This window comes from Mchenga conophoros, linkage group LG2 (genome assembly GCF_057382185.1).
Source record: "Mchenga conophoros isolate Kocher_MC1m ecotype Shallow Benthic linkage group LG2, M_conophoros_male_GT1.1, whole genome shotgun sequence".
Taxonomy (NCBI): domain Eukaryota; kingdom Metazoa; phylum Chordata; class Actinopteri; order Cichliformes; family Cichlidae; genus Mchenga; species Mchenga conophoros.
This window is the reverse complement of record NC_140527.1, coordinates 23955543-23968768: the sequence shown is the minus strand read 5'-3', so window position 1 is coordinate 23968768 and position 13226 is coordinate 23955543. Positions and strand designations below refer to the sequence as shown.

The window sequence follows — 13226 nt, the reverse complement described above, 5'->3', positions numbered from 1 at the left end:
GTTTTCATTGACAGGGCCAGTTGAATTTAAGCCCCCTTCAGCCACATCCCTGCTCCACAGTGGCAAGTTAACTTCGCCTATATCACATTATATTACACAAACATGCATTTAAAACTGATAACCAGCAGCAGATTTACTCATTAGACACCCAATATTGCTCATGTGGAAAATAATGCACCCAACCCACATCAGTTGTGTCTCTCTATTTTATTTTTTACTTCTATTTCCAAGATAAAGAAAAGATGATTTCACATTTTGCTAGAATAAAAACATTTGCCTTAAATGTCACTGCTTCAATTAATCAACATTAATAAGGTTTTCAATAGGACATATTGGAAGTGCAGTAAGATGTAATCAGACTGATAAGGGCAACAGCAAACCTGTTTATAAATGAGAAGTGGGAATGTGGGTGTGTGCAAAATTAAAAATGCATCTAGAAGAACAGCTGCTACATTCTCACTGACTTGCTTACTAAAGAAATCGTCAACATTGTCTATAATATAATTTGTTTTCGGGTTCACACTGTCATTCTTAAGCTAAATTTACGATTAATGTGATAATGTTTCCCCTACACTTCTAAAATCTCTGTGTGTGTGTCCAGCTCATCCGAACTTAGTCTCTCCTGCAGGCTGAGCCAGCCGACAGCACTCCCGCTCACATGGACTCAAACTCATCGATGCGTTGTTTAGTGTTGCCCTGACGAATCTGACGCAGGGTCTTGTATTTGTCACGGCCCGCCCTCACATTCTCAGCGTGGATCAGGTCATTGGGGGTCTTTTTGCTCTCGTCTACAGCTCGAGCCAGTTCGGTGCTCAGGAACTGGGGAAAAAAAAGAACACAAACACAAAGTGAATAAAATCCTCTTACCTCAAAGTACAAGACTGTTCACAAGCCTTACCCCACTCCCCTAGACTCCCCCTCAATCCCATCTAAAAAACACTCTATTGTGCCCAGTTATAAAGTCTATTTTTGTGTTGCGTTGTCTATGCAGCATCAATTCTCGTCACGTCTGTGAGATAGGGGCACAGACGGGATTTGCAACTTGAATAAAAACAAAAGAATGATAATGTACCGACCCACCAATGTTTAATTATGTAAAGTGCACTTAGCTCTGGTGAAACACAATTTGTGGCAGTAATTATGTGGCACGTCTTTACAGCAGAGTCAAAACCTCCATACAAATGTGTCAACAAAATGTACAGAAAATTTAACAAACTAGTTTAAATGTTTGTGACAGCACAACAGGACAGCAGGAACTAAAGATGCGATTTTCAGACTGTAGGAAAGAACAATCAGCTGGTTGGCGGAATAGGTAAGAGTTCACAACTCCAAACCAGATTGCAATGGTTATTTAAAATGAACATGACGGCTAGGTGAAGAACAACAATCTACACTAGAGGATGAGGCTCACTGAGGATTGGCTTGATATCTATCGAAAAGCATGACTAAGAGAGAATTTGGGAGGGCAAGTGGAACATGGAAACGAGAAAAAAATGGCTGCGGCGGACAGTTATGCATTCGCTGCTGGAAAGGGTCGGTTTGAGGTGTGGTCCCACTGTTAAATGTCAAATAAATAATCTCTAAAAATGTAACTCAGCCACTTACTACAAAGTATGTAACACCAATACAAATTTAATAACAGATTAGAATTCATTTTTTTTCTCGCAAAGTTAATAGTTGGAGCTGGATGGGTGTAGGCTCTGGGGAGTTCCCATGATGCAATGAGTGTTTTTTCTTCACTCACCTTTTTTAACTCTCTGTGTGCTTTCACACCACTCTGCGTTTACTCATTAGTTATTATTAATCTCTGGCTCTCTTCCACATCTTGTCTTTGTGTTGTCCCCTACCCCTAACCAACAACTTGCAGCTGCAGATGGCCCCGCCCCTCCCAGAGCCTGGTTCTGCTGGAGGTTTCTTCCTCTTTAAAGGGAGTTTTTCCTTCCCACTGTCGCCAGGAGTTGTACGATTGATGGTGTTTTCTCTATTTTCTGTATTATTGCAGGGTCTTGACCTCACAATATAAAATTGTGATTTGGGTCAATATAAATAAATCTGTATTTATTATATTTTATTATATTCACCAAGTGGCACTTACAAGTTTGCAGTTTTTCTCAATCGCTTTCACACATTTCTTGAAACATGTTTGAAAATATTATAACTGATACACAAATTAGTTAAACTACAAAAGCCATAACTTGCTTAAAAGCTTATTTTCATGCTTCAGAATCCAAAGTTGTGTCAACAAATAGAGCAACAGGGCAAGTAACTTTAACATGACACCAAAGTGGTAAAACAATTGCTGATATTCTACGATAATGACAGTGTACTCCTATCCTTCCAGTCTTGTCCTACACTGACATTGAGCGCTGTGTATCAAAGGAAATACTGATGGTTTGAGATGCATATGATTTTACATTGTGTTTTGTAAAGCAAAGGAGCCCTTTGCATATAATGAGAGGAACAAAGTGTTTATTTTGGAGGCACACAATGCAATGGCCACTCAACATATTGCGATGCAGTAAAGAAAAAACATAAAAAAACAAAATAAAATGTGCAAAAAAAAAAGTGGACAGAACAAAAACATTTAAACTATTAAGACTAAAAAGCAAATAAATAATAATCGGCACACTCTGTGCTACACTACAGCCGCTTGTTTCGGTCACAGAGTCCCAGTGACCTGACCTCTAAAGCTGTCCATTGCAAGGTTATAGTTGGTTAAGTAGAAACTAAAACTAGATGTGAAAAATATTTGATGGAAGTTAGAATGAAAATAAAAACTAACAGAAGTTATTTTGTAAAACTTGTAAAATTAACTAAAATAAAATAAATGTATGTATTCAAAAATGTATGATTTTATTGCTATATCTTGTCTCTGCCTCATGCTTTTATAAAATAACTACAAAAGCTAAAAGTAACACTGAAACTAATTCAAACTAAACTAAAACTAAACATCCTGAAAGGTTGGTTTTGTTCATCTGAACGTAACGTTTTCAGAGGGAGAAATGTTTCATCACTCGTCCAAGTGACTTCTTCAGTCTCAGCTGACTGCAGGTGTCTCCAGCCTTATAAACAGTACATTTGCACAATGACTGAAACTAGCACCGAATGAATGAACAATGAGGTCAGTTCCTTGATTATTAATATGCAAACTGTCATGTCCATTGATAAACAACATCAGATCAAAGCTGACTGATCATTGCTCATAAGCTGCCAAAAGTGAACACCCTTAATGTTCCTGTACGTGTCAGGAGTATCGAAACGGCTGAGACGCATTTTTTCTGAAAACAGCGTTTCCGTGGATTTTAAACCCCAAAACCTGCTCCACCAAAAACTGTTCCAGCCCAAGGATCGGGTCACCTGACACAAACAGAGTAACATAGTGTACGCTGTTAAGTGCCAGGAGGATTGCCAGGATTTATACATCGGGGAAACCAAACAACCTCTGGCGAAGCGGATGGCACAACACAGAAGAGCTACCTCGTCGGGCCAGGACTCTGCAGTCTATTTACACCTACAGGCCAGTGGACACTCTGAGCGTACACATCTTGGACAGGGAGGAACGCTGGTTTTAGCGCGGACTCAAGGAGGCCATTTATGTGAAAAGAGAAAGACCATCTCAGAATCGAGGAGGGGGCCTAAGGGTACATATTTCACCATTGTACAATGCTGTGACTGGAGCCATTCCCCAACTCTCTGTGAATGGATCTCATGGGTTTTGATTAGTGGGCTTTGATCAGTGGCTGTTGATCAATGGTCATGACAATTTGCATATTAATAATCAAGGAACTGACTTCACAGCCTGTTGCTCATTCAGTGGGCTGGTCACTCATTGTGCAAATGTACTGTTTATAAGATTGGGGAAACCTGCAATCAGCTGACTGAAGAAGTCACTTGCATGAGTGACGAAACGTTTCTCCCATTGAAAACACTACATCCAGATGAACACCACTAATCGTTAACTGTGTGGAGAGGGTGGCAGACTTTTGCTTCTTGGGGAGTTAATATAGAGGAGAACCCTTCCAGGAGTGTGAACACCTATGAGTTGCTGAAAAAGGCCCAGTACAGACTACACTTCCTGAGAATTCTCAGAAGGAATTACATCAAACAGAGACTGCTGGTGTCCTTGTACAGAGCCTCCATCGAAAGCATACTAACCTACTGCATATGCACCTGGTACACTGGCTGCACAGTGGCTCAGAGAAAAGGACTCCAGAGGGTCATTAACAGCGCCCAAAGGATCACTGGCTGCCCTCTCCCCACACTGGAAGACCTACACAGCTGTCTGTCTTAAAAAAAGCCCAGAACATTACAAGAGATACTACTCACTACTCACTATGGCCACTTCCTGTTTGAACTGTTGCCCTCTGGCAGACAGTACAGAGCAATCAATGTAAGGACAGACAGACTCTAACACAGCTTTTACACAACTGCAATAACAGCTCTTAATGTTGCTACAAAATAATGGTCATTATGCAGCTTATATGGTTTATGCACTGAGTGAGGTATGTGTGTTTGAATGTACGGGAATTGTTTGTTCAAACTGCTATATTATTCTTATTAGCACTTTAAGTTTTTTTTAATTTTTTATCTTTATTGTTTTTATTTAATTTTAATTTTATGGATGATGCACCGATCGGAGACCACTTTCATTGTACCTGTGACAATGACAATAAAGACATTCTATTCTATTCTATTCTATTCTATTCTATTCAGAATCAACCTTTTGGGATTTACTTACCTGGATGATTGAGCATCCATCAAGCCTAAAACTAAACATTTTCAACCTGTAAAAACTAACCTGAAACCCCTTGTGGAAACGAACTGAAACAAAACTGAACCAAAATAGAATGTCAAAACGAAATTATAAAAACTAATTAAAAACTATTAAACTGTAATAACTGCTCACATGCAGTCTAACAGGAGGATGGCCACCTGCATGTCTCTGCGTCTTCACTGTTGTCTTCCCCTTTCTTCACTGTCACACCCTTTTACTCCTCTTCCTTTTCTTTGGGCAATCTGTTTCCCTCCTAAAATCTTCATCTGAGCAGTCCGTGCATGGTCCCACACTGCGACCGTGCTCTCTGTTGTGCATATGCTCTGTAAATATGTTTACTTTGGGGCAGATTTTGACTGTTCAGTAGGACTGCTCTGAATGTGATGTCTAACACTGTGTACATACACCATTACATAATACCAGCATATTTGAGAGTAAAGACATTAAACTGAGAAAAAGTACATAATCTATTTCAATCACAAAGGTTTATACAACCGACAGTTTTTCACCCTGTAAACAATTACGCTGAGTCTTTTACTTAAATGTGCTAAAATTTGCAAACGGTAACAAAGAATGAGAAATGCTTTAGGTTGTGCAGAGGACAAAGGGCTTTGAAAGACTTCAAATCCTGTCGTGTCAACAAGAAAAACTGTAACATTTGGATTTACTAATTAATGCAAAAGGAATTAGAATTGATTGCATGTGTGTGTTTGTGTGAATTGTTCCCACATTGGTAGAATGGGCTCATTTTAATCCAGACTCATTTTGCAGGAACTGGCCATTTACTCATTGTCACATTAGTCTCAGTATTCAGCTTGAGTGGTTTCTAATTTACAGAATATTATTCAGAGAACCTAAAGCTTTTCAATTAAAAACAACAACAACAACAAAAATCGAGGGTATTTTGTGAATAATTTGTCCGCTCTCTTAAACAATCCATGACTGCTAACTTCTAGCTGAATAGGACCTCTGGCCAGACTAGGTGATGTGTTACTAGACAGACATTTGACTGTGTTCAGCTGACCTCACCTTTAGGTTTTTCTGTAGTCTCTGGTTCTTCTGGGCCTCTGTGACTCTTTCCTCCTCGCTGCGATCTCGGACCATCCCCGGAGAAGTCAGCTCAGCGCTCGCTTCTGCGCTGCTCTCATCCGTCTCATCGTGGTCGAGGATGTTAGAATGGACCGAATCCTGGATGTGGACACCCATGAGTTTAGTCTTCAGCTCTTCTTTTGTTTGCTCCAAACCAGCTTCTACCATCACTGCCTGTTGACAGACATGACTTGTACTGAAGTGCTGGGTTGGAATGTTACATTAAAAGTAACTGAGTAATTGAAGTAATTATTCACTATTATAATATAACTAACATGGGAGTCCCATTCTTAAAAAAGGTCTTATGGATGTACAATCACTGAAATAGCTGACCATGACATCTATTTATTATTTTGCTTGACATTTATGATTATTTTTATTAATGATATATAAGGGGGTAATGACTGATAATTGTTAATGCTTCAGATTCCCTCATCAAACGAATTTTTTTTTTTTTTTAGAAAAAAGTCGCTAAGGGGTCTGAAAACTCGCTAAATATAGCGACAAAGTCGCTAAGTTGGCAACACTGATATCAACATATTTTTAGTATTAAGGCATGGGTGCTATGTGATAGTAGACTATGTGGACTCACAGCTAGTTTAAAAGGTTTTTCATAGAAGCTCTTAGGTGATCAAAGAAGCCAGACCTTAGCAGAATAAATAAAGAACTATGATGATGTACAGTTTATGGTTTGGATTATCTGTTTCATGTTTTCGTCTTTCATGCAATTACATTATAGTATTTGCAGTATAGCATTTATAGCTAGATAGAGAAATAGATAGATATACTGTATATGATAGTGCAGTGATGTGGGTAACACTGTATTTGTCTTTTGTACTCAGGTCTGTTGACAGATATGTGTATAAGCTTGAAGCCCTTCTTGATTTCTCTCATGATTCTTTAATTTACCCTCACCCTTTTCTGCCATCTTTTCGCCTCTTCATCCTTTTTCTTCTTTGCATCTTCCAGCTGAGAGATCTTAGAAGTAAGGTCTGCCAGCTCAGTGGCCTATACAACAATGGTTAGGAATGGACAGAGAGTTAGAAGCCCTCCTGGTATTAGGTCATTGTGCTCTTTTAGTGCAACGTGTAGGAGAGAACGTATGCTTGCATGCACTTTGCATTTAACTGAAATTGAAATTAAAAATCAGATTTTATAAAATAATCTCTTTCCTAGCTTCACGGATTGAATCTGTATGTAGGTTCGTCAATATAGGATTCTGTGAATTTGACTGAAAATGAATAAAAGGCTGCTGTGTGCAGTTGTACCAGGTTTTCCTGATTTTTGATCTGGGTCTCAGAGTGGTGCAGCAGGGCTGCTTTAGCCTCTACTGCAGCTCTGCGGTCTTTGTCCAGGCGCTCAGCCTCCTCCAGAGCAATTTTTCTTTCCTTCTCTAACTCAAGCGCCCTACGAGTTTGCTCCTCCAGCTCTGAAACAAACGTGCACGTTCACACAGACACATCCAACACACATCCGTCCCAGCACACCCAAACATGCCCGTTTAAACTTTACAATCACGAAATATAAAGTGTTTAAATTCGCACAGCCATGCTTCAGTGTTTTGTTTTTTTAACAGAAAAATAAAACCAAAGTTAAGAAATATTTGCATTCAGAAAGTCGTCAGACCATCTTGAGCTCGCTTTGTCTGTTCCTCAATCTGTCTCAATCTCTCCATCAGCTCCATGGTCTCCCGAGCAATCTTCTCTGTTTCCTTCTCAGCATTTTCTCGCTTTTTTTTCTCACTCTCGAGCAGAGCCCTGACAGGAGAATTGTGCATAAATACACATCCAAAGAAAAAAAAACATCATCTCCTGACAGTCCTTTCTTAAAGCAGAGAGAACACACTGTAAACTGTAAAAATAAACTTTCATTATTCACTCCCTGCCCCCCAAACACCACCACCACTTTCTTACCTCTCCATTTGTCGCTTGTTTTTCTCCTCACGAGCTTGGGCCTTCATCTGCTGCACCTCAATGGTGTCGGGCTTGCGTCTGCGCATGTACAGATCATGATTCCCCATGCACAATGCCAGGATGCGTTTGTTGATGCGAAGACGAGGTACATAGAAGACAAAGTCCTATACCAAACACAACGCAGCAATCGTTGAATGTCCAAGGATTGGTTTGTGATAGGCCCCTAGCACATCAAATCCATTTTACCATCAAGGATGGGTTTAAATATTCAAAAAGGATAGTTTTGTTTTTGAGGAAAGCATTAGTTTTTCTAAACTCTTGGGCACTTTCCAAGTCTCTGCATGCAGTCAGAAGGCAAATTGGACTGAGGGTCTAAACTCATGTTTGTAAATGAGATCAAGCAGAAGCTCATTACACTACTTGCTGTAATTTATGCGTTTGCAAAGTTTTTTATTTTGGCAGTAATAAAAATATGGGATTCGCTCACACCTCCTGTTTACAGTCACAGCGAAATATCGTGAAAAAAGCCTATGTTTGAATACTAACATATTATGTACCCTCCCTGGTACACAAGGAAAGACTATTTAATACCGTCCATGAGCATCTATGAAGTGAGTTACGATAAGCACACCATCAAGCTGAACAGAGAGGTTGTTGCCAGATTTTAGTTTAGCTTCATGGAAGGCGATGTTGCCACCGTTAACGATACCGTTTCGCATACCGGAGCTTTCCTGTCGATGGGCTTGATGACAAATTTCTTGTCGTTGAAGGAAATATTTCTGATCTCACTCCAGGGAAAGCCAATCTTTGGAGTCAGCCTGCAAAAAAAATGGTGTGTGGTTTTTCATTATACTGTGGTGTACAGGGAATGTAACAGATGTTAGCATGTTGAAAATACAAAACAGACGGAAACTGATTGCCTACTGATAGGAGCTCTGTGACTTTAGCACTAACATCAGCATGCAAATATCTTCACAATCACTTTAACATATTAGCATGATAGAATTTGATAATCAAACAAGAACCAAACTACATGGTAGAGCCTTTTTCAAGCACTTGATTATATGGATAGAAAAATCGACAAAAAGTAGCTCATTTCATTCAAATGAAAAAATGGTGTCTCTAGGATAAAGAAAAGCAAAGTCATCTGGCCACCATGAATGCCAGTGGTTGTGATCCACCAGTGAACAGAAAGATTTACAGACTGTGATGTATGTAAATGTCTCAGAGGCATTCATGAATTATGACTCACTTGTCCTTTTTGTCATAGATGTTTAGCCCCAGTGCGTCCACCCCTAACCACAGCTCTGAGCCTTTCTTGTTCTTGATGTTGAAATAGTTGACCCCATACATCTCCAGATCCTGTGCTATCTTCAGGTACTCTAACATTGCATCTTCTCTGTGTGGAAGAAAGTATCATTATGAACAAAACACCAGAATGCAAAAAAAGTGTATTCAAACCTTTTGTTTTGTTTTGGTTTTTTTGCAGTAAAACTGTAGTACCTGAGTATCCCTTTATGCTCTTTATGCCACACCTGGATTCTTTCCTCCCACTGACTCTTGTTCAGCTTGTGCTGCTCCAAAACCCTGGTTCAGTCAGTAGAGTAGGTACGCCAGTTAGAGTTAAGGTCGCAGAAACTCGAAATTAAGGTGAACTCTGGCTAATGCTAATATTCACAGGATGTACTACCTCTGTGGCAACAGCTTCTCTTTTGCGAGATATCCCAGTACATGATAATCGTCCCTGTAGTCTCCGAGCTTGACCTGAACAGCGTATGAGGCCAAGAGCACCGCAGTCTCAGGTGGACAGTATATATCATCATTTAAGATGCTCTCCTTTACCTAAAATAGAGAACAAACACTCACGAATAACCCATTTTATAGTAGGACAAGGATTGCAGTATTGATGTATAAATACACAGAGAGAAACCCTGTGTATTCTTGTCTTTAACTAGTGCACCCGAATGCACATTTTCCAAGGCAAGCACTCTCTTATGGAAACAATGCAAAACCTGCTGTTTCTTTTTACTGAAATTTGTATTATTCCTATTGTTGTTGTTTTTTTTTTTATCTAAATGCAAATGTTTCTTATGTTTCAGTAAATTTGCCATTTGCAATAAACTGACAGGTGTGAGTCGTCTTAATGGAAAAAACAAATGGTTCCACATGAATTAGAATGACTAGGAATGCTCATCATTGCAATTTTTGGTGCAAATTTACATAACCTTCCTTTCAAAAGCTTGGGTTTTTGTAAATGTGCTCATCTCCAACCTGCAGAAAAAAGAGCCGCTGAGTTGCCTCTTGGATCAGCTCTTCGGCGACATCCTCGGGGTAAAACTTGGCCCTGAACTTGATCAACAAAGGGTTGTCCCGCTTCACATCTTGAGCAGTCACCTGATTTATTTGTGTTTTTTTACAAGCAGAGGGATGAATAAGTAGCTAATAATTAGCCTCACAATATGACACAGTGGAAACAATTTACATCTCGTTCACCTCACCCTCTTGTTCAGCTTGAGCCAGGTGGAGAAGCCTTTGCTGTCCTTATATTGAAGCCCAAAGAACCACGTCTCCCTCAGCCCGATTGTCTTCACTATCTAAATACATGAAGGAACACAATCAAAGTCATGCTTTTGCAAGTCAGATGATGTCTTTGACTGTACTTGCACGGCATACCTGGTCAAAAAGCTGTTTGCCAGTTGTGCTGGGCAGGATGGCAAACTCCAGCTCTGCATCCATGGTTGTAACTCGGACATTTATCTGCCAGAGAAAAACACTCTCACTGAGATACAGGGGGAAATGCTCCCTGCTGTGCATTCATCTGCGTCACTGGAGAAGCATCAAGGAGCATGGAGAGCAACTGGGTGGAAAAAAAGAGCACTACAAAATCTGTACTAACATTGTTCGTTAAAAAAATGCTAAATTTCTTGGTTCTTTTACAGCAAAACAAAAAGAGAGTGTTCCTTACATTCTTCTGTTCAACCAGGAGCATCCAATCGCAAGAGGTTGGTGGGGACTACAATCAAAAAATGAAGCCCACAGTGTATTTTAGACTTAACTTGCAACATGTTGGGTTTTTTCCATGATGCATTAGTAGTATTTATAATGATGGGTCAAAGTAGCGACACCATATATATAGCACATATTTTTTGCAGTTGTTGATATAGACCAGGGGTGTCAAACATGTCGTTTGGGGGCCAATAAAGATTCCACTCTGGTCCACTAGCTGACTTTGGAAAATGTGAAGGAGTGCATACATTTTAAAACTTAACTGTATTTTCAGACGTTTTATGTTTTTCCTCCTGATAAAGACATCCCTCATGTTACACTAAAGTAGTTAAACAACAGTTTTTTCACTATCTACTATTGAAATGTCTGTTTTTTCCAAATTTGTCGACAGTAAAAACAACATTTTCTGTGACTTAACAAAAATTTTCTGCTTTATAATTACAGCACAGTCCGGCCAATGAGCTGCTAGATGCTTTTCTGTAATTTTGCACATGTATTTCTCACAATTTAAGCACAAAGAGCTGACAAATTTCTCTCACTTATTACAGCAGCGTTTCTTTATCATGTAGCAAACAAAGATAACTCAGAGATTAAATGTGTAGTTAAATTTCTTTAGACCCACAGAAAGGGGAGTTTCACTCTTCCAGGCCAATCAAAGTGGGTTGTATGTGGCCTACAATCTAAAATGTAAGTTTGACATCCCTGGTATAGATTGACTTGTAAAATAGCGAAAAAACAAAAAAACACCAACGTGGGGGGAAAATTGTTTGCGCTGTTCCCCGTAAGGCTTTTTAAAGCTTTATTAAGCTTCCATTAGAACCTGATTTAATTATGACAGAAACAATAACAATGTCGCACAGCTGATAGTCTCACCGAACACACTGTTTCAGTGAATAGGCTACACATGAAAGAAAGAACAGAAAGCTCAACTTTGCAACTGTTTTGTTTGTATAGAGAAAAAACTGAAACAATAAGCTTCGATACATGCAGGAACACAAATGCAAATAATCAGAAACACCTTTTTAATATCACAGCTTGATAAGAGAAGCACTAAAAATACCTCTAAGAATCTTGTAGCTTTTACAGACGAGGTCCAATTGCCATACTTAAACCACTTATGTAGCGCAGTATAATAAAAATATAGAAAGATAATAAAAGTCAGATTACTTACAGTTGACATTTGTATTCTGTTTTAACCTATAGTCAAAACACTTCTTCAGAGAGGTGCTTGTAGTTGCCTTTTTGCTGCCGAGTCATATGAAACTGCTTGCAATACCTGCAAGGATTATACTGAATGAGAATGGGCCATTGTATTATTCCCAAGTACTTTTCATTTAGTTAATCCAGTGGCAGCCCTGGCCCACAGGTTTTAAAGTGGCAGCCTTCACCCACTGTCTACGCTTTTCTTCATGAATCATTGAGGTTTTGACCTTGTATCACTCGCAGTATCTCAATGAGGCATGATGTGCGTCTGCCAAACCTGTCTGTAGACGGATACAAATCACCAGTAACTAACCACAGGCCATTATTTCTCAGTATCAGTGAATGCGGCAGTGCATTCCTCTAATCTATTAATCCTCTCAGAAATGTTCAACGCATATGTTGTTATGGCATACAGTTTAAAAAGGGATGAGTGTTTGTTTTTTACTTCACCTGGAAGTAAACTGCAATAAGCCCCCCCCCCCCAAAAAAAAGTTATACTAAATATTCCTTGTTTATGCACTCCATAGACTCTAAGATCATACATTTTCAAAAGTACATTTTTCTCAGCTTTACAAACACACACAACCAAGTACAGAAAGTTTGAAGAGTTAGAAACATCTAAACTTGTGAAGTGAAAAAATTATGTTTCTGCAGTATTTAAACACCAGCAGTGTGTTTTTAAGTAATTCTATGGAACTGATCCCTCTAACCGCCTTGTGCACATTGTCAGAAGTTACTGATTTGCATCCCTTTTGCTGAAGCAGTGTTCAGATTACACTCGGGGGGATTCATCAGAGTGTACTCATCAGAGCCTTGTTAAAGAAAATGAGTTTCCAGCCGTTGTTCTTGTGGTATAACAAGAGAAGTCTGGGACTGCATACCTCCTCCAAGACTGAAAATTTCCTCCATAATATGAGTTTAGTCTCCCAGATCCAAAAGGATATCTTGATCTGGATTAGTTTGTGTTATTTCTTGAAGACATCATGATAATGTCTCCCATTTCCCTCCGTATTTCCATAACTTTTTGATAAAACCTTCTCTCAAATTAGAACAGGCAGCTCAAACTAATCACACAACCTCCTTGGCTAAGGTAAATTTGGTTGTCCTGCCAGTTTACAGCAGAAAATTTCAAAGGGAAACCATGAGCAATGTAGAGTTTGACAAAATCAGCGACAGTCTGACCAAAGAGTAGCACTCAGTTATTTAGGGACATGCTCCAACTTCTGGCTTGCACCTTTGTA

The 13226-nt window shown here is 39.3% G+C and overlaps 1 protein-coding gene across 3 annotated transcripts; it reads right to left on the bottom strand.

Moving 5' to 3' along the window:
- Positions 1–34: 34 nt before the first annotated feature.
- On the bottom strand, positions 35–12073 carry LOC146581987 (moesin a-like). 3 transcript variants are annotated; one of them, XM_085289292.1, is made up of 15 exons: positions 11954–12054; positions 10742–10789; positions 10450–10533; positions 10275–10370; positions 10048–10170; positions 9467–9618; positions 9280–9363; positions 9029–9175; positions 8498–8594; positions 7777–7940; positions 7490–7620; positions 7132–7292; positions 6779–6871; positions 5804–6037; positions 35–819 (listed from the first exon to the last, which is right to left on the bottom strand). In XM_085289292.1, exons 1-15 carry the CDS (start codon positions 11960–11962, stop codon positions 655–657), a joined length of 1788 nt encoding a protein of 595 aa, XP_085145418.1. In that variant the 5' UTR covers positions 11963–12054; the 3' UTR covers positions 35–654. The 3 variants fall into 3 exon arrangements, with proteins under 3 accessions (XP_085145418.1, XP_085145436.1, XP_085145427.1); XM_085289310.1 differs by having other exon boundaries at positions 5804–5962; XM_085289301.1 differs by lacking the exon at positions 10742–10789 and having other exon boundaries at positions 11954–12073.
- Positions 12074–13226: the final 1153 nt, after the last annotated feature.